Source organism: Choloepus didactylus, chromosome 16 (genome assembly GCF_015220235.1).
Source record: "Choloepus didactylus isolate mChoDid1 chromosome 16, mChoDid1.pri, whole genome shotgun sequence".
Lineage (NCBI taxonomy): Eukaryota > Metazoa > Chordata > Mammalia > Pilosa > Megalonychidae > Choloepus > Choloepus didactylus.
The window spans coordinates 13,967,497-13,995,332 of record NC_051322.1 but is presented as its reverse complement, the minus strand read 5'-3'; the positions used below and the strand labels follow the sequence as shown (position 1 = coordinate 13,995,332).

At 34.0% G+C, this 27,836-nt stretch overlaps 1 protein-coding gene and 1 pseudogene across 2 annotated transcripts in view; both read right to left on the bottom strand.

Moving 5' to 3' along the window:
* Positions 1 to 27,836, bottom strand: part of CDH19 (cadherin 19) — a 114,696-nt gene that overhangs the window by 67,585 nt on the left and 19,275 nt on the right. For both annotated transcript variants that reach the window (XM_037806338.1, XM_037806337.1), the window contains 2 exons: positions 10,796 to 11,105; positions 6,649 to 6,943 (listed from right to left, as the gene is read on the bottom strand). In XM_037806338.1, the coding sequence (XP_037662266.1) occupies positions 6,649 to 6,943; positions 10,796 to 10,990 (490 nt within the window). In that variant the 5' untranslated portion in view covers positions 10,991 to 11,105. The remainder of the gene's footprint in view (positions 1 to 6,648; positions 6,944 to 10,795; positions 11,106 to 27,836) is intronic.
* Positions 11,087 to 27,836, bottom strand: part of LOC119511227 — a 97,403-nt pseudogene continuing 80,653 nt past the window's right edge.

Here is a 27,836-nt window from a genome sequence, read left to right as displayed (position 1 = left end):
CCAGGACGTTCCTCTCCAGCAAGCTTGCTCCTCTTAAAAACATCACTCCCAGCTGCACTCCCTTCCCTCTCTTTGAGTCAGCTCATTTATATAGCTCCACTGATCAAGGCCCACCCTGAATGGGTGGGGCCACGCCTCCATGGGAACATCTCATCAGAATCACCACCCACAGCTGGGTGGGGCACATTCCAAGCAAATCTAACCAGCACCAAAACTTCTGCCCCACAAAACTACAAAGATAATGGCATTTGGGGGACACAATACATTCAAACCGGCACATTCCACCCCCTGGACCCCAAAATGACATTATCTTTCCAAATATAAAATACATTCATTTCATCACAATATCACAAAAACTTAAAGCATTTCAGTAACAAAAGTTAAGTACAAAATCCCATCAAAATCAATTTAGGCGTGGTCAGTCCTAAGGCATAATTCCCCTCTAGCTGTGGATTTGTGAACTTAAAACAAGTTATATGCTTCCAATATACAAAGGAGAGACATTCATAGGATAAACATTTCCATTGCCATAAGGAGAAACAGTAAGAAAAACAGGGTTAACAGGAGCAAAACAGTTCCTAAAACCCGCAGGACAAACTCCATTAGATTTCAAAGTCTGAGAGTCATTAACAGAACGTTGCATCCATGGGGCTTGAGAGAGCAGGAGTCTAACGCTTCCTAAGTGCCTTTGTGGCAGCCATTTTCTCTCCAAATGCTTAGGTGAGTGCTCCAACATATCCACACATTGGGGAGACCACCTTCTTGGCCCCACCCTCCTCAAACATCGGGGCAGCTCCCGGATTCCTTTCCATCTCTGGGGCACACGCTCAACCCCTTCAGAACAGTGGGGTGGCAGCCAGGCTCTCCCCAATTCCCTGGAAATGTGCTCCACCCTCTTTGGGACCTCGGGTGGCAAAATTCTTCCAGAGCATCAAGGTGGAATGCCCGCCCTCGACCTCCAGGGCAAACTCATCCTTTCCATGCATGTGGGCTGCTCCGCTCTCCCAGCCCGAGACCTCTTGACTCCAGACCTCAACCTCCATGGCTCTGTCTTTGAAGAAATTTTTCCTTTAATTTTTTCCTTGTCTGTCTCCTCCAATTCAGACTGGCAATGGCTCCATCTATAAAGATCTCACAAAAATTCTGTTGGCTTTGCATGAAGCACACAGTGGTCAAAGCCGTCAGACAATAGGACTTTCCACACATCCTTTCTGCTTAACTCCTTTTCCAATCTTGGCTTGTACTGAAATGGCGGCTGGGTTCCATGTTTGGTTATATCCTCATGTTGGGCTGTAGCTTCTCGGATTCCACCCCCTGGAAGCTCATAATTTTCCAAGCCATCAGCTTCTGGTTTCTTTGAACCCAAGAGTTCAGTTCTAAGTTTATCTCTCTCCGCTCACATTTTACTATAAGCTGCAAGGAGAAGCCAGGATACATCCTCCACACGTAGTCTGGAGATCTCTTCAGCTAAGTATTCCAGGTTGTTGCTTCCAGATTCTTCCTTCCATCTGACACCAGGACTCAATTTTGCCAAATTCTCTGCCACTTTAAAACAAGGATCACCTTTCTTCCAGTTTACAACAACATATTCATCATTTCTGTTCAAGGCCTCATCAGAAGTATCTTTAGAGTCCATATTTCCACAGTCTCTTCAAAGCAGTTTTGGCCTTTTCTATCAGGCTCCTCACAATTCTTCCAGAAACTTCCCCTTATCCATTTAAAAAGCCGTTACAACATTGTTGGTATTTGCAAACTCAGCAGCAAAAGCACCCCACTCTCGGTACCAAAATCTGTCCTAGTTTGCTAATGCTGCAGAATGCAAAACACCAGCGATGGATAGGCTTTTATAAAACAGGGGTTTATTTCGCTACACAGTTACAGTCTCAAGGCCACAAAGCGTCCAAGGCAACACATCAGCAATCGGGTACCCTCACCGGAGGACGGCCAACGGCGTCCGGAAAACCTCTGCCAGCTAGGAAGGCAGCCGGCATCCGCTCCAAGTCTCCAGCCCCAAAATGGCTCTCTCCCAGGATGTTCCTCTCCAGTAAGCTTGCTCCTCTTCAAAACATCACTCACAGCTGCACTCCCTTCCCTTTCTTTGAGTCAGCTCATTTATATAGCTCCACTGATCAAGGCCCACCCTGAATGGGCAGGGCCACGCCTCCATGGGAACATCCCATCAGAATCACTACCCACAGCTGGGTGGGACACATTCCAAGCAAATCTAACCAGCACCAAAACTTCTGCCCCACAAAACTACAAAGATAATGGCATTTGGGGGACACAATACATTCAAACCGGCACACTATATTATTGCTAAACTTTGTGGGTGTTGCTTTTGAGCCTGGATTTTAATTTCTTTCTTTAAGGAGAGTGGAGTTTTGTTCTGGCCAGGACTTAATTTATTCCTATTGCGGTCTGTTTAGACCTCATTTGGATGGTTTGGAGTAGCTCTTACTCTGGTAACAGACTAACCCTCTTCCTAAGGTGTACCCTCCCTTTGTCAATCAAAGCCTCAGGAGGCTTTGTTCACTTTGCCCACTTTGTCACCTGCTAGGAAATCTGTCCATTTTGGTCTCTCCTAGGCCTTGGGCAATCTTGTTCTGTACTTCTGCAGCTTATTATTTAGCCAATGGTTCAGAAGGACCCCTATGCATTTCTCTGAGTTGTTTCTCTATTCCATTCCCTCTTCCTGGGACCCAATCTCTTTCATTCCAGCCCCTGCCTTAGAACTGAACTCTACTTGCTATTTCCTTTGCCTGACACTGCTCCTCTCTGGGCTCAATTCCTATCACTGCTGTTTAGAAAGTGCCTCCATGCCAAATATCAAGTGAATGTAGAGCACACTTTGTGTGTTTCCCTTCTGTTAAGGATCCTAGCCTTATGCTCTGGTGCCTAATGCCTGAAATAAGTTGCTTCATATATTTTGACTAGTTTTAGAAACTGTTTATTGATAAAGAGCAAATATGGTGCCCATTAATCAGGCATGACTAGAACTGGCTAGATCATATTACTTTATACTAATCTCTAACTCCTAGGTGTATGGTAAGCTCAGAGAAAATTCTGTTAAATGGAGGATACCATCAGTTCTAATTTTTTTCAGTTACAATCTTTAAATAAGAAATCCTATCAAATATTTTTCACTATTTTGATACTTTTGAAAGTTTTGCCAGATATAAATGCTTCAAAATAATATGCCATCATAATTTCAGTCAATTCCACATAAAATATAAGTTTAAACAATTAAAATTAGGAGATCCATCCAAAGATTTTTCAGGATGTTCCAAAGACAATTACATAATTTCAAAATTAAATGTTTTATACCATTTGAAATATCATTGCTTGATTCATTCATTTTCTCCTTGCTTTTCAGGAGTTAATTAATGGTTTCTTTTTACTCCTTGCATTTTTTTTTCCAGTAAATGCACTTTCCCAAGAAACATTAAATGTAAAGTTTTTGGTTTTCTGTTCATTAGATAATTTGACTATATATTTTCAAATGATTTTGAATAAAGAAAAGACAAAATTAGAGGTCTTGTTTGTATAAATATACATACCATATTAGGACATTCAGCATGATTTACAAAGTTGTTATAAAAAGGCTCAAGCATTTACAAAATCTAATTGGTAACAGGCAAAGAAAAGAGAGAGATATAGAGAAAATTTTACGTCCATGCTGAGGTCTTTCTTTGCATTCAATATTAACTTCGCAACAAAGAATCTGGAATTCAGTAACTACTCTGAATTTAACTCCATACATACATATATTTTAATTTTGACATTTATACTTTTTAATTTTGATTGGTAGAACATTGCTTTATATTTGAAAATATAAATATGGACAACAAAACCAATTCCAAGTATCGTCCTTTTCCTTTACTTGTCTTAATTTAGGAAGAACACTGTTTTGTCACTATTGTATTTGTTAACATCAGCACAAAAAATAAATACTTTTATCTTCCTTCTTGAAGGTTTGGAATAAATTTATAATGCTTTCATAATAATGTTGGATATTTCACCTCTAACACAATAAATCTCTAAAATTTTAATTTTATTCCAAGGATTTGATTTAAAACTGTAAAATAATTATTTGACATTATTAACTTATATCTGAAACACTTAATGGTATAAAGACAATGCTTGCATCATATACTGTTTGCATGGTATTTCATGTGAAACAGCTAAATGTTTCTGTACAGCATATGCCCAAAAAATGGAATCATAAATAAGTGAAAGTAATTTAAAAGAATAGCCAATATTTAAATGAAAAGCCATTCTTCTCAATATATATGTAGACAAATCTTCTACAGCTCCAAATTGAATTATTTTCTTCAGACACAGTCTTCTTAATTAAAAATACAACTTTTGCTGAAGATTTTGTGCTGATTTCACTTTAGACCCTAAGGAATATAAATTTTGGCAAACTTTTTTTTGTGGAAGTTATGTGTTCATTATACTTTTCATTTTAAAATGAAAAATTCAGTCTTAATATTTTTCCATTTAACATGAACTTCAGATTTTTAGTTTATTGCTTTAAGATATATGTTGTGCAAAACACTAAAATGAATAATTATAGATTTATTCCATATAATTAAAAATAGTTACAGATTTATTCCATATAATTTTAAAAAGAACAAGACTTCTTAAATGAGCAAAAGCATTCAGACTCATCTTTCTGAACTGTACCCAATTTATGCTTTCTCATTTTTTCTACTCCCCCATTGTCTGGGGGCTTGGTGGCAGAATTCCCTGATTAGGACACCAAAGGTACAGCAGGGAAAACATCATCAAAAATTTTTCCCAGCAGCCTGTGACCAGGAGTTAGCTGTACCCCAGAAAAACATGGTCATGTCCTAACCCTGGTCCTGTGGGTGCAGGCTCACTTGTAAACAGGAGCTTTGATGATGTTCTTCGGATGGGGCCAAATTGAATCACAGTGGACCTCAATCCCTATGACCACAGTCTTTATAAGCAAAGGGAATTGGGACAGGGCAGTGTAAGCCACAGGAGGTAACATAGGCAGAGACTGATTGTAAAAAGTCACCACCAGAACTCTACATCCATAGAAGGCTTGGTCTGGAAACCTTGATTTTGGACTTCCAGCTTCCAAAATTGTGAGACAATCAATTCTTTTTTAAGCCAACAATTCTGTGGTAATTCGTGATAGCAGCACTGGCAAACTAAGACAGATATCATGTAGGCAATAGGGAAGCAAGCAAGCTGAAGCAAGGACATTTTGTAATGAAAACTTCAATATGGTGTAGAATGCTATATAAATACATGCATGGCATAGAATGCCCACATTCAAATAGTAGATTTCAAAATGATTCATTTTAGTATGAATTATTTTCACTTTAAATTCAAGGGTAAGAAGGTTGACAGGCTTTTCTTATAACAAACACATAAATTTTCTGACAGAAAAGTTATTTTTAAAGTAGTTTTAGGTTGATTACTTTTTTATTAATCTAAGTCAAATTTATTGAGACGTTGTTGAGTTGTATAGTGGTCTACCTTAAAGCAGGACAGAATAATAACATTTTGACCAACATTCTGATTCTGTCATTTGGGTAATAGCAAATACGGAAATAAGGTGAATTAAATGATCAAGTGAAATTATTTTCAGAAAATCAATTTCATGATGGAAATAATGGTTTAATCAGTGCATCTGATCCTTTACAGGGAAACTTATTAGATTAATATGAAGACTTTTATTTGTTTACAATTAATGATTGGACATTCTTACCCTCTTTACATTTGAGATGCAAATACTTTCAAATCTAAAGCTTCCAAGTGAAACTCAGGAAACGTGTATTATCCTACTTGTCACCCAAAATTTGCCAAATATTCTTTATGTTATTTTTGTTTCTCTTTACCCCAACACCTGATAATTAAGTTGTGCTGATTATTCTTGTGTTTATTTTTAACACCTCTACTCTTCATAATCCGATATCATAGAATTTAAGTCAAATCAATTAGACTGTGTTTAAGATAGCAAACAAAAATGCATTCATAATCAATAAGAAAAGCAATCCATCCCAAACTATAAACTTTAAAGGAGTCAGGCTATAGTTTCTTTTTATACACACACATATATACATACATATAATTATGTATATAATCATATATATGGCTACAGAGGCAATAAAATGTTAGAATTAATGAGAATTTATAGTATATAAACTATAAATATCTATTTCTCCTTGTTGTTTTCACACAATATGACCTAATTTGTTAAGCATGATTCACTTTTAGCAGGAACTGACACTGATTTGCAGAAAATAAATTACCTGGTATTCTGTTTTTTAAAGATCATGTGAAGCTAATGGGTATCTACAACAAATACTATTATGTAGGCTCAGGGATTGGCACTAGCAAAATCACCTGAAGGAACGTCTAATTGCTTATTAACAGCATACTAAATCTAATATTTTAAATGTTCCCCCTACCCTTTTTTTTACATGCTGATATTTTAGGTAAAAATGCAATCATTACTGAAAGGCATAATTATCTATTTGATCTTTTACTAAAACATGTTTGTTGAATAAAGGGTTCATGTTGAATTTCAAATATTCCACATGCAAAAATATCCTGGAAATTTTAAACGTTTTCATTGTTAATGTATCTTTGATGTAATTTAATATGCAATACCTTCTGGAGACATCTCTGGTACAATGGCTTCATAAGGTTCATCTAGAAATTTTGGTTCATTGTCATTGGTATCCGAAACTCTGATGATAAATTCAGATTCAGGTTCCACAGCCCTTCCAGTAGTGGTATCGATTACCTGGGCTCTTAGAGTGTAGAAGGATCGTTCCTCTCTATCAAGCTTCTGTTTGGCATATATGTTACCTGTTTTGGGATTAATTGTAAAAATACTCTCTGCTCCATCTCCCAAAAGCTTGTACTGGAAAGAGTTGTTTCCATTGTCTAAGTCAGATTTTAGCTGCAAGTGCAAAGAGGGACAATTTAGTTTCTGGATATGTTGGGATAGACAAATCAACTTTAAGGATGTTATATTAGTACCTGTTAATTATTTCCCAAATTAATGATTCTATATAATACCCATATTACTTAAAATATGATAAAATAATAATTTCAAGATTAAAATCTATACCCAGGTAGAGGAAAAACCTAAAAAAAAAAAATTATCCCTAATAACTAGATGATTCTAGTTAGAAACTATAATAATTGAACAATAAAACTTCTTTCATTAATTAAGCACAATTAAGTTGGTTCAGGTTTGTGCTATTAATTACAATCTTGGTCACTAATACCATCCTTAAAATATTTATATTTAGGTGATAACCTAGAGAGAAATGAAAAGATAATAATCTAGGTGAACTTAAATGAGGACACCTGTCAATAGGTTGAAAATACATGGAAAACATGGAAATATAAGGAAAAAAAAATTAGGGAGCATGATGAAAGGATAATAATAATTGCAACCAACAATTGGGTACTTATTACATGTCATAAAATCCAATTATTTTATATAAATTTTCTCAATCTTCATAACACTGTGAAGATTGATATAATTAATACTTTCTATAGATAAGGATGATTTAGATCTGAGATCTTCCTTTCTAACCACTATGCAACATGGAATTTTAGTCCCTGAGTTTTAGCCAGACTAAACAGAAAATCTTTCCTCCTAACATTGTCTTTTCAATTCTCAGGTATACTTTCTCTTTGTCTGCCTTCATTCTTTCATTTTTCAAAAGCAAGGTAAATGTACTCATAATTCATAGTGTTAAAAAGGTATTATTTAGAATTTTGAATTTTATGTGCAAAATTTACAGTGTCATTTTGATACTGTTATTTGTATGTTTTTTTCATAAAGTAAACTATTTTTACATAACTAGAGGAAGCAAGCCATGATTTCTAATTATTTTGAATGTGTGCTTTATTTGATGCAACATTTATGAATACGGCCCTTTCTCAAATAAGGGCTTCTCTGAAAATTTACAAAATTAACCATGAAATAAAATTCTAAAAAAAAAGACATAACTCAGTTTACAATTTATTATTCTGGGCCAATTAATAAAATATTTTATGTGATTGGGGAGAAATCTGAACACACTTAAACCAACCAGTTAACTTTTTAATAAAGTGTTGAATGATAGTACTCTGCAGTGAAACAAATAAACTAAGAAAAATAAACATTCATTTCAACTTTCTGATTATAAATCACTTAATCAGGTAGCTGCTCATTACTCATAAAATAAAAAACAAATCTCTATGCCATAACATTAAGAAAAAATGAAGAAAACAAAATGTATGTCCCAATCAATATATCAAATGAAAGCAATGCTTGGCCCATATGTTTTTAAACGATATCAATTTTCGGGTAGTTTGAAAACTTGATGCAATTGTAGAAGGCAAGTTAAAATGATCAATGAATAAAAGTATTTCAAATATATTTACAATATGATTTTCAGAGACCCATGTGCTTGAGATTTTAAGAACCCAGTTCAAATCAAAACAAAACAAAACTGGACTTAAACACCTGCCTCCTAAAGTCACAAAATGCACCTATTAAACACATTTCAATCTCCTACACTGTAGTATTACGAACTTTTTTATTCTTCCTGTTAGGGAAGTCACAGACACCTGTTAAGCAACCATCACTCAAACCTCAACCGCCCCCCCCCCCACCTCCTTCTCTGGGGAAGTCACAAAGGCACTCTAAGCGGCCATCCTCAGGCCTTTCTACCCTCACCTCCTTTTCTATCAGGTGCCATTCCACCACCTACAGGAGATGTTAAGTCTAAAGAAAAGGCCTGGCCAGACCATAAGCCTGGAAACCTGGAGCAGGTAGCCCCAGACAATAATCAGAATAGGAATTCTCAGTGGTGGGGCCCCCAGTCCTCCCCACCCCCAGATGGGTAAAAACCACACTCAAAGGGCACAGATTGGCCTCCTTTCTCCATCAAGACATGAGGCATGTGGAGCTGCCATCTATCGAGCAGTTTTTGGCCACCCTGGGAGACTGGCCATGATGGGACTTCCTCCTTGCTCTTTTGGACCCTTTGTATTGTGTAAGTGACAAAGAGATCATTTGCCCTTTCTGGACTCTTCATACTGTTCAAGGGATAAAGGGATCATTTGCTGAAAGTGTCTGTTGTGCCCTGAACCCGTGTTCCCATGATGCACCATTGTCACAACTCGCTCCACACTTCCCTTCACAAAATGTTTTCTGAATTAAGCAGCTACCATCAATTTGACAAACTAAAGTCACTTTAAGTTTTTGACTAATTGTGCATCCCAAATTTAATTTCTTGTGACCAAAGGATCAAAAAGAGAGTTATCTTGAACAAAGCAGCTACATGTTATCTTTATTAGCTCCTTAATTGCAATCATTGAAACATCCACTATTGCTCTTTTAAAACAGTTAATTTGACAGACAACTGTATGTTATTTAAAGGCTATCCAGGTTGTTTAGACAGAAAAGTTCCATTAGAGTATTTTCTTGAAGATTTTCAGAGAATGAAAAAACTGGAGAAATCAATCACTGTGTATAAGGTAGAAACAGGAGATTTGTGTAAGGAGCAGAAGCAGCCTAACAAACTGGAAAATGTGACAGTGAGCCACAGAGGCAGTTTCCATTTGGAATGAACTGATGCACCTCCCTGCAGTGCCTTATTTACTAAAAGCCACCAGGCGATGCTATGATGTTAGCCTGTCACCCCACGCAGTGACAGGAGAGCATATGGTGCACTGTGGAGACCACCGCAAACGTGGCTAGTGAGACTCGTAGTTAACTAGCAAACACTTAACTATGGTCCTCATTTATGCCTCTGTGAATGTGATGTATCTGTAGTCATAGAAAATAGCAAGAGATGAGAAATAGTACTTGTGACAAGCACAGAAAAAAAAAAAAACACACCACATTTTGAAATCTGTTTGCTGGAAATTAAAACCCTAAACTAAGCCTTTGGTGGACTGAACTCGTATGTATCTGGCTGACTGTATAGATGGAACTCTATGGAAGCCAGACACGGTGATGACACTGCAGCTCTTCCAAAAAGAGTGGAAAAAGAAAGTTAATGAATTTTGAGCGCTTCACCCTTTGGGCCCAATTAAATTTTAGTGCCAGTTAATTAGCAGTTAAACTTATCTCAGTTCATTCATTCAGAGAAAGAGCCTTCCAGCAAAGGGCATGATATTGTAATTACCTTTGTTTAAAGAAAACCAAATAATAATAAAAAACAAAAAAAGCAAACAAAAAAAAAAAAAAAAAAAAAAAAAAAACCATAAACAGGAGATATTCTGTCTTGTTAAGGAACTTTTCCTCAAATATATTTGCGTAAGAAATTAAAAGTAATTATTCTTTGTATTCCGACTTCACTAATTAAATTAAGTGTGTGAGTTTCGATCGTTACTTAACTGTAAAAGGATTTGGTATTAATCTGCTTCATTAAAAATTAATGGGGGATAAATGAATAGCTATTTAGCATAATAGAAAATCAGGCTAAATACTGTTGGGACACGGGATTGTTCTCAGTGTGGCTACCTTGATGAATTATGAAAAATAACATCATCAAATTTCCAGATGTTGATAAATGAGGGCTACGTTTTCTTACAGAGACTGAGGGAAATTCGAAAAACAGAGCTATCCTTATCCCTCCAGTTTTTAGTGGTTGTTTTAGATGCTTGTAATCTGAAACCATGAATTATGCTGGTGTTTTAGATGTCCTAACCACTGAGAAAATGGAGAATTTCATCAAATACCAAAATGTGTACAATCTAATCATTTACAGTTCATTCAAAACATTCACTTTGGGAGAATAGGTACCTGGCCAACAAAATAATCTGTTGTATTAATTTCCTCTTGTACAATAAACTGCTTCCACTCCCAGCCACGCTTCACTCTCAAATGAGATCCCACTGGCTGCTTGACTTCCTGTGTTTTAGAGATTTCTGTTGCTGTAAAGCAGGGCAGAAGGACAGGAATTCCCAACATAAAAAGTAGCAATAACCAACAATTCATTCTGATGTCTGTTTTGATTCTAACAGGTACTCTTCAGAGGAAACGGTGGATGGTGGAAACAAAAACTGTTTGTTCCTTTTCTAACTTTTTTTACTCTTAAGTACATTTCATACCCCTAAAACATAAAAAAAAAAAAAAATTATAAAAATAACATTTCTCACATAATTGCTAAAGAGGGTTATAACTTTTGCATCCTTAAAATAGTATTAATAAGTGGAAAAAATAGACACATTTAATTTATCTTTCAATTAAGTTAGTTAATTATATTTTGTAGCTCAGCAATACTCTGATTGGAATAATTACAAATTTCTGCTCAGGCACCATTCATTTCGATCCGCAGTCATAAATCTGGCTGAAGGTTGAAATTCGCTCTGACAGTCTCCTTGATTGATAGCTGACGTTGAGACAGATTTTTTATTTTTAATATAATCTGCTTACTTCCTCCTTTCTATCTCAGTAAAACTCAAACTATCTTGTTAAAGCAAGTCAACACAAAGAAAAAAGTTATCTTTCTCCTCTTTGTATTCAATAGAAATGTTTTCTTTTTCTATTTCCAAATTATGTTTTATGTATTTAATTAAATAGACAAAAGGACAAATCAGCTTAAAAACATGGACGATTTAATAATAAATTATACTGATGCTAGAAAACACTGTGAATAGAAAGACTACAAGATATTTACACTTTGATTAATATGGGAGAAACATCTTTTATCTTAACAAAGAAGTAAGGTAGGACAAAATTTCAGTGCCTGTATAAAAATGGCTGAATGTTTTTAATATGTGAGATGGAGATGAAAAGAATCTTTTAGTTTTAAATAAACACTTCTATACACTGAAATACATATTTAAATCTCAACCTACTAGGTTCTACACTTAACACTTTCAATTTGCCCAAACCTCATCTTAGCAACTCTCTTCGAATTGATTGGTAATTCCCATCCTTACCTGTAATTAATGGTTTTGCATTTCTCACCTTAACATGGTAACTGATGACAAAAACAAATTGGACTTGTTTGTTAGGACTCATGAAGAAATAAAGTTTTGTGAAATCTACAATAAAATATAATAGCATGTAACAACAAAAAAGCTATAGTCACTATTTAAGTTAGGAATTTCCTGTATGATTCTTGTGCGCAAAGTTTTCTATCTTCTGCATATATTTTTTAGCAGTCACTTAAGTCATCAGCATATTAGGAAGCATTGTTAAAAAATACCAAATTAAGAAAGGACACATTCTCCTGTATGGGGATTCTGTGATCCCTTCATAGCCCCTTCAAGCAAATGTGTTCTTTTTTTCACAAGTTTACCTAATGAAGGTCATGGAGAAATTCAACAGAAGTGAAAATTACAAATGAGTTTCATCCTTGTATCAAATATTTGAAATTCAAATAATGCAGGTTGCTTAGAAATTGTTAACTATATATTTCTGATACCTGATGAATAATAAAAAATTTTGAAACAAGTAAAATTATTATAAGCAAGATAATGTATATAGATTTTCATGTATTTGGAAAACTATTAGTAATGATAATATGAATTGCAGTTGCAATGCTGGGTGAACAACATTCTTTTCATTAACTTTATATTACAATATTTTCAAACTTATAAATATAGAGAAAATAGTATAATGAACTGCTATATTCCCAGTCTCAGCCTCAACTATTTTCAACACTTGGCCAATTCCACTTCACCCTTTGTATTATATTAAAACCAATTTAAGATGTCATATCATCTTTTGCAGTAATTATACATGCAGATGAGCAAACACATGCACACACATTCTAGGTATATATACACATATATATATTCTATGTGTGTATATATATTCTTTTTAAAATAAAAACCAAATGTTAAAAATTAAAAATACCTTTTTTTCTGTCTTAGATTGTTTATTAGGTATGAAGTTTACAAATATCACAGTGGAGCTGAGAGTTCTGCACCTTCTCCAAGCTGCACAGTGAGAAGCACCAATAAAGAACCACCAACTTGTGACTTTTCCTGAGGCCATGACTTTTGTGGCCTGCATGTCAGCTCACGTATCTCCCTGCTTTGAACTGCTGTGGTGATCCACTGGATATCAGAATTTCTTCTGATACTTTATGGAATGGATGGTTGGGGATGACCTCAAAGAATTTGAACGTGGAATCCTTACCAACCAGTAAGAATTCAGAACTCTCAGAGCCCCAGAGTGGTATCGAGCCCATTGCTTGATAGCAGGCTGAAGGCTTCATGCAAACTTCAGCTGGTTAACACCAGTATGGACAGGCTTGTCATAGAAGGCACCCTTATGATGTGGGCAAATCCAATAGATGCCATGATCTTGCTTGGCCCCATTTTGCAGTCTGTGAGCTTTCTCAGGCCAGGTGGGCCAAGGACCTTGTGGAGCACACAGAGCTGGTGGTACTGCCAGCAGTGATGGACCCTCAGGAGAAAGCACACCTCACTGGACGTCTTCCTCTATGGCTCCCGATATATTTGTAAGCACTCCTCGTGGCTTACCTTTGAGATAAAACTGATGGCTGCCTCCAGATGGAAAAGAATGTATGTCCTTAATAAAATAAATATATATTGTTCAAATTAAGAATCTTTAAAATCTTTGACTCAGCACTCATATGTATTCAGACAATGCAGTTTGCTCATACAATACTTATGTCTCATGTCTCATTTACTCCATAGTTATTTCCTCACTCTGTTTTTAACTTTGCCTTTCATTTATGTGTTAGAAAAACAAGGTAATTTGTTCTATAGTATTTCCTACATTCTGGATTGCTTTAATTGTATCCCCTTCGTTAGTGTGATTTAATATGTTTTGTCAGACTATTTTTTTTTAATACAGCCATTGTAGATTTATAGAAAAATCATGCAAATGCTACAGAGTTCCCATATATACTTCCCTGACACCCCTCCTTCCTTATTATTAACTATTTTCAATAGTCTGGTACCTTTGTTCCATTTGATAATATAATATCATTATAATTCTACTATTAATTATAGTCCATAGTTTCTTTATCCCCTATATTTCCTGTCATCTAGTAGAGACTTGATTAAATGCAATTTCAAATATCTGCCAAATATAGCTGCTGCTGTGAGCTCCCAATTGCTAACATCCGAAAGTACATAATACGTAGTTGATTCACATCTTGTTTTTGGTGTTGCAGCTGTTTTTCACTCGGCTTCATTAAGGGACTTACATATTATCAGCTAGATGCACTTGTTATGAATTTCCTAGTCACCATTTCTTTTAAAGTTTACTAGTCATTGATTATCATAGCCCAAATCTAATATTTCAGTAACCACATGATGAAACAGATGAAGAAATAGAAACTCAAAAAGAAACAGAGCACATTTCTAGAACTAAATAATGCAATGTCAGAAATGAAATGAAAAAAAATCACGCAATGATCTTATCAATGATTGAACACTGCTGAAGAAAATGTCAGTGACTTTAAGCAGGTTAATAAAAATGGACCAAATTAAAATACAGAAATGAAAGCAACAAAAGGAAAGAGTATTAAAATAAATGAGCAGAATTTAAGTATACTGTGGGACATTATCACGTGTTATCCACATGTATCATTGGAGTTCAAAAAGAGTTAAGAGAGAGATTGGGTTAAAAAAATAAAGAAATAATGGCAAATGGCTTTCCAAATTTTCAGAGCAATATCACAGCCTTAAAAATACTCTCAATAATCACCAAGCCTAACAAAAACAAAAACAAAAAAACCCTAAGCACATTATACTAAAATATGTATACAGAGAAAAATCCTTAAAAGAATCACCACAGAAAAGAAGAAACATAAAAATATCCATTGAATATTAATGACATAAGACTTACGATAATAGGATGACATACTTAAAGTTTTGAGAGAAAAAAGGTCAACCACAAATAAGTAACTTTCCAAACAAGGGCAAAATAAACCACAAAATTAGTAGAGTTAATCAACAGGATATCTGCATGACAAAACCTTAAGCAGAAAATCCTCAGAACAAAGGACAAGTGAATTTACATGAAGTAATGAAAAGTGATGGAAATATTAAAAATATGAGCTAAATATTAAAGGCTATTGATTTCTGTTTCTTAATGTCTAAAAGTAATTTACTGCTTATTCAATAATAACTGTATTACAGGATACATAGCATGCATAATTAAAATTCATGACAGCACAAATCAGGGGATGTGGGAAATGAAAATATCTGGTAGACAACTTTTTACATTGCAGATAAAGTGGTATATAGCAATTAAAGTAGTATACTGTAACAAATGATAGAGGCACCCTGAAATCATTAGATCAACTACTAAAACACAAAACACACAAGAAAGCCTTATGTAAACACTAAGAAATGGAAAATGGAATCCTAAAAAAAAAAAATTGGTTAATACAATAGAAAAGAGGAAAGTAGAGGAAAAGGTGCAAAATTAAGTTTGAAGGGCAAATTCAATCAAATTGAAATATTTCAAATAAAAATGAGAGATTGTCAGAGGGAATGTAAAAATTTAAACCAACTATAGGCTCTTTATAAAAGAAACACTATAATTATGAAATCACAAAATAGGTTGTAAGTAAAGGGATAGGAAAATACAACCATAAAATAATAACCATAGGTTAGCTGAAATGGATGTATTAATACCTCAGAAACAAGACCTCTAGATGAGGAGTATTACTTGAAATAAAGAGGGAAATTTCATAAGCATAAAAGGGTAAATTAATCAAAGGGCCAAGCATGGTAAGGATTCAAAGGGAAGAATAAGGAAAAAAAGGTAAATTCATCAAAAGACCCACCAGTTCCAAATGTGAGTGAATTTTATATCAGAACTTCAAAATACATGAAACAAAAATGCTACAGCTGAGGAGGAGTAGACAAAGTCATAATTATAAGGAGTACTTAACACTTTTTCCCAATAATGATACATTAACAGGACAAAAATCATTAATTATATAGAACAGTTAAAAAGTATAGTCAACTTACAAAATAATTCATACTCATAGAGTGTTGCACCAACAACTGCAAAGTACAGATTCTTTTAAATGCACGTGGTACATAGAGAAAGAACATATGCTGAGCCATGAAAAAATATTCCAATAAACTTCAAAGATTTATAATATGAAGAGTTTGATCTCTGATGACAATAATTAAAGTACATGAATAACAAAATTATTTCAGGATGCAGTCATGTATAAAAAGTTAAAAATACACTTATGCTTGAAAATTAAGAAATCAGAAAAAGAAGTATAAATCTCAATATAAGTTGAAGAAAGAAATAAAAAACTTAATACCAGAAATCAAAAAACAGATATGGTAAAGCAATACCGCAGATTAAGGAAAACAAAATTCTTCTCTGAAATGATCAATAAAATCAATAAATATTTAGCTAGAGTGATAAGGGGAAAGAAAGAGAAGGCAAATAATATTATAATATTATCAGGAATGAAAGGGGATATCATGACACAGCCTAGAAATTTTGAAGGAAAACAAGGAAACACTGTTCCAGTTTGCTAATGCTGCCAGAATGCAAAATACCAGAAATGGATTGGCTTTATAAAGGGGGTTTATTTGGTTTCAAGGTTACAGTCTTAAGGCCATAAAAGTGTCCAAGCTAAGATGTCAACAATAAGGGTACCTTCACAGAAGAATGGCCAATGGCGTCTGGAACACCTCTGTTGTCTGGGAAGGCATGTGGCTGGCATCTTCTTCCTTTGCTCCCAGGTCATGTTTCAAAATGTTTTTTTTCCCAGGACGTTTCTCTGTAGGTGTCTGGGGGTGTTCTCTTAGTTTCTCCCATGCAAATTCTGGAGTAGCAAAAGTCTACTTTGAATGGCTGTCTTCAAAATGTTTCTTCTGGCTGCAGCTGCTCTGAGGTCCTGCTGTTTGTGAGCTTTTACAGGGCTCCAGTAAACTAATCAAGACCCAGGCTGAATGGGCAGAGCCACACCTCCATGGAAATAATCTAATCAAAGGCATTACCCACAGTTGGATGGGTCACATCTCCATGGAAACAGCCTAATCCAAAGATTCCAACCTAATCAACACTAATAAGTCTGCCATCACAAGACTGCATCAAAGAACATGGCATTTTGGGGGACGTAATACCTCCAAACCAGCACAACACTATTAACATTTAAAAAAAAATAAATCTGATAAATTTTATGAAATTACAAATTAAAATTATCAAAATAAATCTGAATTTGTTCAATAACTGTTAGCCAGATTTATCTGTAATATACATCTTTCTTATAAAAATTCCAGAGCCATATATATTTCTATAAAACAATTAAGGAAATAATACAATCTTATACAAAGTCAGAAAATAGAGAAAGGAACAGGTCCCAATTCATTTTAAGAGGCCAGTATAACCCAAAAAACAAAACAAGATAAGAATGTCAAAATTAATTTAAAAGACTAGTAACCCTCTCTAAAATAAATGTAAACAACCTAAACAAAATAATTATAAATTTAATCGACACATTATTAACAACATTCAGATATCTATAGTGTAGTTCACTGTATTAACAGAATAAAAGAGAAAAACCTGGGAACGTGTAAAGAAGTACAGAGAACATTTGGCAAATTGCAACTTCCATTTATAATAAAAACTCACAGCAAATTAGAAATAGGAAATAATATTACTATTCTTATAAAGAGCAACTACAGTACACCTATAGCTAGCATCTTACTTGAAAGTAAAGACCAAGTGATTGTAGATGCAATCAACTTACTGATGATTTAAGGCCACAAAATGTCCTCATGGTAACAATCAGCTCCAGCTTGCTTAACCAAACAACTGTTACCTGGCCAAGTTGACACAGTAAGCTACCGTCACAGTCCACCCCTTATCAACTTGGCAGCCATATACATCACTCTAAACCATACTTAATGTCTAAATACAAAACAATAACAGTTATGTTTTTTGCCTAGCAATACTCAACTGTCCTGCATACAACCAGAGATGCATTAAATCTCTCCAGAATAGGGTGCATATCCTTGGGTAATATTCACTCTTAAACTTGATATCCTATAACTTAAATACTACAACAAGAAACTAATACAACTTATGTTATATGATCAGAGAATAAGATTGGGAAGAAAACAAGATATTTGCTTTATGTACATATGCAATCATACAAGGAAGAAATATTAATAGCCATTAGAGTCCTCATTTCTGTAACTGGTCAAGTGGTCAGAGTTTATATGTATCACTACCTTCTTCCACTACCCATTTCATTTCCCTTTTACCCTCAGCAAGCACCTCAGCTGGCCTTGGTTCTTTGCCTGGAGGGGTGACCCAAATCATCACTCCTTAAGTTTCTTGGACATTGGTAGTCCTGCTTGGATTGGATTATTACAGTTTTCCATTGACTTTAATCACAGGGCATGTAGTACTAAGAAATGCCCTAGGGGATCTCCTGAATCCCAGAGAAACTCTTCTTTATCTCCATTGTGTAACTGCAGTCCTATTTCCTGGTATTCAGGATCAATCACCCCAGCCAGTACACTAATTCTCTTATTTTCCTATTGATTTGGAGGCATGAGAAGCCCATAGTGGCAGAGCAGCTTGCACAGAAGCCTGGACCTGTTGCAGAACCTCCTCTTATTCCAGTCCCTACTCAAAACTGGCAGCTTTAATGGTTATCACTCAGTAAATGGGATGGTATAGCACACTCAAAGGAGGAATATGTTGTCTCCAAAATCCAAAGAAGTCAACAGGTACGTGCCTCTTTTTTTTTGTTTGGGGGGGGCAGATGCAACAGCTTATCCTTCACTTTAGAAGGGTTATCTTGACATGCCCCACACCACTGGACACCTGGAAATTTCAATTAGGTGGAAGGCCCCTGTATTTTGTTGGATTTATCTCCAATCCTCTGGCACACAAATGTCTACAGTAGTTGTTACTTCTTGCTCACTAGGTCCAATCAATATGATATCATCAATATAATGGACCAGTGTGTTGTCTTATGGGAGGGAGAGATGATCAAGGTCCCTGTGGACCAGATTATGCCATAGGGATGGAGAGTTGATATAACCCTGAGGTAGGACAGGTATCTCCTGTCAGTTTTATTTCCCTGGAGAACCCACAAATATCAGAAATAGGGGGATGTAGGTATAAAGAAGGGGAGACATATCTGCAATCATGACCCATTTTATATTGTACTCATAAAATTCTAGTGTTTCTGAACACTATAACTACCCTCCAAAAAAAGCATAGAAATTAAAAAGAGTTTATAAAATGATCAAAGTAACATTGATCTGTGGGACAATTTCAAGCATCCTAATATAGGTATAATTGCAGTCCATGAAGGAGTGAGCAGAAAAGGGGGAACAGAATAAAACTATTTGAAGACAAACACAAATTTTATAAATGGTTGATCAAAATTATAAACCCATAGATACAAGAAGTTCAATAATATTCAATCATTAACTTGAATATTATGAATTTGTATTGAACTTGTATATTATTGAACTTATATATTATTATACCATACATAGAGATAAAATGTATGAAAACAATAGCACAATGGCCAAGAATATACTGTTTTGAGCTCAATAAACCTTATATGAAATAGTATAATTTGAAGTATAGTGTTGTAAAGATAAAAGTGTATATTATAAACCTACAGCAACAACTAAAATAACTTAAAGTTTTATCTAAACATGCTATAAAAGAGATAAAATGGAATCATAAAAAATACAATTGAAAGGAGATAAAAAAGGAAACAGAACAAAGAACAGCTGGGGAAAATATGCAACATATAGCAAGATGATATATGTAATATAATCTCAATCACATTTATTATCAAAAAAATAAAAAGCATAGCTTAATAGTGAGGGCATAATGGCCTCATACAATGAGAGGAATTGTTCTCTCTGCCTCTAGTTTCTGGAAAACATTGTAGAGAATTTTGTATCATTTCTTCTTTAAATTTTTGGTAGAATTCACTAGTGAGACCATGTGAAGCTGGTGATTTCACGTTTGGGAGTCATTAATTGCATATTCAGTTTCTTCAATAGTTATAGTACTATTCAGATTTTCTATTTCTCCTTTTGAGAATTTCAGTAGATTATATCTTTCAAGGATTTGGTCAATTTTATCTAAGTTATCAAACCTGTGGGCACAGAGTTGTAATATTGTTTATTATCTTTTAATATCCATGGGATAAGTTCTGATGATGCCTCTGTCATTTAAGATACTAGTAATTTGTGTCTTCTCTTTTTTTTAATTAGTCTAGCCTAAAATTTATCAATTTTATTGATTTAAGTAATCAGCTTTTGCTTTCATTGATTTTCTCTGTTTTCCTGTTTCAATTTCATTGGCCATCCTCCAGTGAAGGTACCCGATTGGTTGATGCATTACCTTGGACACTTTATGGCCTTAAGACTGTAACTGTGTAACCAAATAAACCCCCTTTATAAAAGCCAATCCATTTCTGGTGTTTTGCTTTCCAGCAGCATTAGCAAACTAGAACACACTACACATATGATCTATATACATTGATGTTTAGCATTAGCCTACCAGTAAATTGATCTAGTTTCTTCAACATGTCACTGGTTTGAGGAAAAAAAAAGAGGAGAGATATGGAGAGTGCTGTTTTAAATTAGAAGAAATTTTAAAGAGACACACTAAAAGGTGTAAAAAGAAGACATTGTTTAAATCCTGATTTGAACAACCCTATTTTTACAATTATATTTTTATGAATCTGGGAAAATTCAATTTATAATTGGCATTATATGATAACAAGGAATTGTTAATTTTGTTAGGTATGGAAACCCTTAGTGGTTATGTAAAAACATGTCTATGTTTTGGCTGTACATAGTGGAGCAAATTGGTGTGGGAATAACATGATGGCTGGTGATTTACTTTAAAACAGTTCAGGAGGGGAAAAAAAAGGAGAATAGAAAAAAATATGGTGCTAAAAGCTTGAAAATTAATAACTGTTCAATATAAGTCATGAGTATTCGGAAAGCTATGACATTATTCTTTACTTGTGTTTAAAATATTCATGTCAAAACAACAGTGGTAATGTATTTTTGATTATATTGGACACAAATCATTAAACATTTTCATACCAACTATACAGAAAAAAGAATTACTATGCATCGCTAATGAAATTGAAAATTTGGACAACTAATTTGAGGAATAATTTGGCTAAATCTAGTGAATTTGAAAATGCCTTTAATGTATAAATTAGTAGTTACTTTTTTATTGTTTTATATCTAGAGAAAATATTGGGAGAAAATTTCACTGAGAGGAAAGTATTTGTTAGATAAATTGAAAAAATTATGAAACAAGATAGTACAAATTAAATACTGTATGATACAAATTAAATAAGTGCTTCAAACTTACAGTATAATGCCCTATGACATAAAGCAATTTATTAGAATAATAAATCTAGTAGCAGAAAAATGACATACATTTTATTATGGGAATTAATTTGATGGTAGGTAATGAAATTGTTATAAAGGCTAGAGTTTGGAAATATCTGTCACATTTTCCTCCTTCTAAAACAAACTAAATATGCCAAATAATATTTGTTACATCTAGATGATTTTTCTTGTATATGTAATATTTAATAATTCAGCTTAAGTGTATGACTAAAATATTACAAAATTAAAATTATAAAATAAAAGTTAAAATATCATCAGTTAATAACCACAAACTTCAACAAAAGCAGATATGAACAATCTTTGATATAAACCTCGTTATATAAAAATACAAGAAAAATGAGTGAAATGCTAGTAGTGGCTATATCTTAGTCATGAAATATTGTGGCTTTTTTTATACTGTTCCATATTCCAAATTTCTATAATGGTCACGTATTTCAGGAGAAGGAGAAAATATTTCAAATAATGGTCCAGCTCTGACTGAGAAGTGATGGCAGCTGTCAGCAGTGCTAGACTTAGAAACACTGGGCTGAGCCCAAATTAATAAGGAGAAAGTGCTATCAATTAGTAATGTCTGAAATGGGCCCTAGAGAAACAAGCATGATGTTTCCACCTTGCATTTGCAATCCCAGTTACATTTTCCAATCAGCTTAATACATTGGTTAAAAACCTGCATAATATTTAAATATGGAAACAACCAGGCTAATTTTGTATCTTCTGTTAGTGTGTTTAAATTAATTCTCTTGACATTACTTAGTCACATTAATAAGCATTTATTAAATAAAATGTAAAATGTAATACATTTAAAAATACATAATGTGTACAAGATGAAATGACCTTAATATCAACACAATGTCAGATAAAATAATTTTGTTATTTTATACAGCTCTAATATTTGTATATTATACTTATCGCAAGAATCATCAACCTCTTGTGTCCAACTCATATGATTTTGGTATTGAAAATTATATTTTTTCTAACATGACTTTCACACATGAAGGAATTTATATTCAGAAATTTTAAGTGACCTGCTGAATAATAAATAATTTAGCAACAGTGCTAGGTCTAGAAACCTGATCTTTAGGGCATAAATTGTACAATATACATACTGGATGTAACAGAGAAAATATATTGCTATCTCATATCATGACATCTGTCACTGATTGTTCACCTTACTTAAGTTTAATAAAGATGTAGAAATTGCATTTTAACATTCGGATCAGTCTTGAAACTAGACATAATAAAATGTTTCCTAGTATCTCCTTTTAGGACACATTTTTTCCTCCTGTTCTAAAGATTCCTGAGTCCAGAAAGGAACGGAAGAATAAGTCAGAATGATGGATTTGGTGGCTTTGTGTGGGAAGATAAAAGTCAAAGCTTTGGAAATGTGGATGGGATAAATATAGAAACTTAATCCTATTTGTGATCTCTTAAAAAATCAAGGGAAAGTTGGCAGCCTACATAGAGAGGCACTATACATAAAATCTTTGAAATGGCTTTCTCAGAACTATAGAAAGAAATGTGAGTGAATGCAGCATGCACACAGAAGTGAGAGGGAAGCAATATTTCCGGACCAACAATTGTAATAAATCATGTGGCCAATTCTTTCTCCAAGAACACTCAATTCACAAACTTAGAATGTGGAAGTTTTTCACTGTCCCATTTATATGTACTTTCAGACAAATCATTTGCATATTCACTTACTCAAAAAAGCCTGAATGCCTTCGTAAGAGCCTCTGATGCCCTCTCTGACAGCCTACAAGCCTTGGCATCCCGGTCTGTGTGATGTTCAAGCAAATGGAACATCTAATGGCATTCCATGCCTGGGCTGGAATGAGGACTAATGAGCGGCAACGTCAGACTGTAATCAGCCTGAGGGTGCAAAATCTTTCAAGGTTAGAAGAGGTACATTCCAGATGGTGAAATGTACTCTGGCAGAATTTCATTTTCTTAAATCCAGTATTCTATTTGCACCTTCCCCACCCCCCCAACACACACAAGCTACCAAAATATGACTTCTTAAATCTCCAAATTAAATTTTTGAATGCCTCGGTATTTAAAGATTTGCCTAAAATTTCCTTTTGGACCATATCCCTCATATATGTTGCCAATGTAAATGAACTGAATAGAACTTAATAATGCATTTACTATCTTTTCATTCTGATTTTAATTTAGCTATTGAATATCCATAAGCTAATTCATACATTTATTTCCTGAGTGACTGCTGTCAACTCTGAAACATATTTTCTTTCTCTGAAATCTAGTTTTCTCTTAATATTCTTGTGAAAATGTATAATATAGGTAAATAAAGCAATGCTTTATTTCTAATACCCAAGAAAGTATTCTAACATAATTTAAATTATTTCAAAAATTAAATCCAAATATATTTTTCACTATTAGATTTTTTTATTTTGTTCTATAATTTGGAAATACTGTAAAATCTGAATACATTAAAGTTATTCATATGGAGAAGATACAGAAAAAGAAGCAAGTGAATAAAAAAAGTCAAAATTCATATTAATACAATATTATTCAGCCATTAAATCTGATGCTGTAATTTAATGATATAGAGCTTTAACATGTAGTTAGGTGAAAGAATATCATTAAAATTTACATGTACAAAATAATTCCATTAATTAAAGAAAAAAAGTAGACAAATGAAGAGAAGAAGGCCGGGAATATTATGCCCTAAAATTCAATAGAAATAATCTTTGAGTTGAGGTATTATAAAAGAATTTTAAATTTGCTTTATGTGCATCTGTATGTTTTATTATATGTGTATATCTATATAATTTTATAATAATAAGCAAAATATTTGCAATTATTATATTATTTAGCACCATAGTGAAGGCTAAGAATATCACAATCTCCTGGCTCTGGAGTCATTTTTGCAAACATGTTGAAATCAAATGTCCTTCTAAAGGCAGCTTGTTATAATTAAGTGTGCTTCCTCTGGAGTAAGAATGACTGCAGGTCTGAACTAGCTTCATCTTCTATCAGTTGAATGACCTTGGACAAATGGCTTAAACTCTCCATGCTGCAGTTGCATCATACATAGGATGAGAATAATTGTGCCTCTCCCACAGAGTTATTATCTGGATTAAATGAGTTGATGCATGCAGAACTTTGCCTAGAAGATAGTAAGTTCTTGTAAGTGGGTTTAACTAACTCCACAAAAATAGCTACCAATAGGTGGGTAGGAAAGATCTAATGAGGTTTTTATATCTCAATTTAAAAATATTCAGTTATTTTTATTTCTTCAAGTGACACACATACATATAAAACTTTATAAATGATTATTGCAAAATATGATTAGGGTACATTGTCCCTAATGTATGTGTTCTAATACTTATTTTCAAGTGTTTTGAAGGTCATTATTTTTTCCAGGCCTAACTAAGTGACTATGACAAATAAACACTGTCATGCTGGAAGCAATACATGATATTGCATGGACATATATACACTGATAGTGATCCCAGTGTGATTCAGAACAATTATGTTTTCAGAGAATATGACTTAAGGGGTGAAAAATATATAATATGTAATTGATGCAGTTATACAGTTTGAAGCTGAATCTAATTAGAAATTATCTTTTCTATGGCTTCTTCTCGGTTATATAAGGATAATTATTTCATCTGTGAAAACTTATAAAATTATAATGTATTCTGGAAAGCCTACGGAAAGCTGAAATATTGAGCATAACTAAACACAGCTTCTTATAGGAAACAGCAGATGGCAATTACTATAATGTCTCCATCTTTAAAAACTATGGAATAGACTTGGCCAGACAATTTATCGTAAGACTAAAACTATGATACAGTCAAGAATTTTCATTCCTTTTAAAATAACTTCCAGACAAGCTCTTAAAATCAAGATTTCTAAAATGTTACTAAGAAAATGTTGCTTACCATCATTTTAGAGAAATATTTTTGCCTTATTATGTGGGATTCTAAATGTGTGATGAAAACATGCACTATAAAACCTCAGCATGAGAATAACCAGTAAAATATGGTGGTATTATTAAAGGATAGGAGTTCTTTATAAAAAGAAAAACAAAGGAAGCATTGAGGTGTCTATTAACTTACACTGCTCCCTTTTCTCCCCCATAAGCAGAAGCATTGGTGTTTGGTAGTAGATTATAGATTATACATTGATTTTTTTTTGGGGGGGGGGGTAGACATTATCTCAATATTCATTTTTAAAAAGGTACACATTGGCTGGTTGATCAAGATGTTGGTGTAACACACTCCAGGGTTCCATTCTCCCAGAGAACCTTTGAAAAATTAGGAAAAAACTGGCAGAACCATCTTCCTCAGAACTCTGGAAAATAGTTAAAGGGTTGCAGTAATTGGACAAGTGCAGAATCAAGAAAACACAGCTTTAAAATACAGTAGAGAACCGCATGGCACCTTTGTGACCCCTTCCCTGACTCCCTCACAGCAAGGCATGGAGATGGTCTGCACTCCCATTTTGAGAACCTAGCTCTGTTTCAGAGAGCGCAGAGTCCTTATGTGCATACTTCAGTGACTGTGTGTCAATGCCAATTTATTTATTGGGTGTTAGGCTGGAGGATCTAGAAAAGAAGAGCAAACTATACCCAAATCTGGAAAAAGGAAGGGAAATAATAAAGAATAAAAGTAAGATAAGTAAAATAAAGAATAAAAGAAAAATAGAATCAACCAAACTGAAAGTTGGTTATTTTTAACGTCCAATAAAATTGACAAACCTTTAGCTAGAATGAAAAAAAAAAAAGAATCAGAATAAGGAAGTAAATAACTAAAATCAGAAAATAGAGGCATGGACATTACTATGGACCCCACAAAAATTTAAAAAAAAAAGGATTATAAAAGGATACTGTGAACAAATCTATGCCAACATTATTAGATAAGCTAGATGAAATGGACAAATTCCTAGAAACACACAAACCACCTACACTGACTCAAGAAGAAATAGAAGATCTCAACCAAACAATAACAAGAGATGGAATCAGTAATCAAAAATTTCTGAAGAAAAGCCTAGGACCATATGGTTTCACTGATGAATTTAACCAAACATTCCAAAAAGAATTAAGTAAGAATAGTCCTGATCAAACTCTTCCAAAAACTGAAGAGGAAGGAACATCCCTCAATTCATTCCATGTGGCCAACATCATCCCAATACCACAGCCAGATAATTTCAGAACAATATACTTTATCAGTATAGATACAAAAATCCCCAGCAAAATACCAGCAAACTATATGCAATAGCATATTAGAATTATAACCCATGAACAAGTGGGATTTATCCTTGATATGCAAGGATGGTATAAGAAAATAAATAAAAATAAAACATATTAACATAATGAAGGAAAAAACCACACGATCATCTCAATTTGACAAAATCCAGCATCACTTCTTGATAAACACTTAAAAAAACAGGAATAGAAGGAAACTGTTTCAACATGATAAAGGGAATATATGGCAAACCCAGAGCTAACATCATACTTAATGATGAAAGACAAAGATTTCCCTCTAAGATCAGAAATAAGACAGGGATACCCACTGTCACTGATATTATTCAACCTTATACTGGAAGTTCTAGACAGAGCAATTGAGCAAGAAAAGGAAATAACAGGCATTCAAATTGGAAAGGAAGAAGCAAAACTTTTCCTTTTTACAGATGGCATGAGCCTATATGTAGAAAGTCCTCAAAACTTCACAACAAAGCTATAGAGCTAAAAAACAAATTCAGCAAATATTGGAGAAGAAAAAAGGAAAAATCATTAGTATTTCTAGATACTGGTAATGAAAAATCTGAAGAAGAAATCAAAAATACATCCACTTACAACAGAAAACATAGGAATCAACTATGTAGGAATAAATTTAACAAGGGATGTAAAGGACTTGCACCCAGTAAACTACTATACATTGCTAAAAGAAATCAAAGATGACCTAAATAAATGAAAGATAATTCCACACTCATGGACTGGTTAAAAGAAATGGAAAATCCAATCATTATATTTATACGGAAGAGTAAGGGGCTTTGAACAGCCCAAATCATCTTGAAAAGAATGAAGTTGGAGGATTACACACATCCCAATTTTAAAACTTATTACAAATCTACAGTAATAAAAACAGCATGGAACTGGCACAAGGACGGACATATAGAACAATGGAATTGAATTGAGTGTTCAGAAATACACTGTCGCATCTATGGCCATTTGATGTTTGACAAGGGTGCCAAGTCCACTCAATGTGGAAAGAATTGTCTCTTCAACAAATGGTGCTGGGCAAACTGATTTCCAAATCCAAGAATGAAGGTGGACCCCTACCTCACACCATATAAATAACTCAAAATGGATCAAATAACCTAAATATAAGATTCAAAACTGTAAAACTCCTAGAAGAAAACATAGGGATGCATCTTCAGGAACTTATGGCAGGCAATGATTTCTTAGACTTTACATTAAAACATGAGTGACAAAAGAA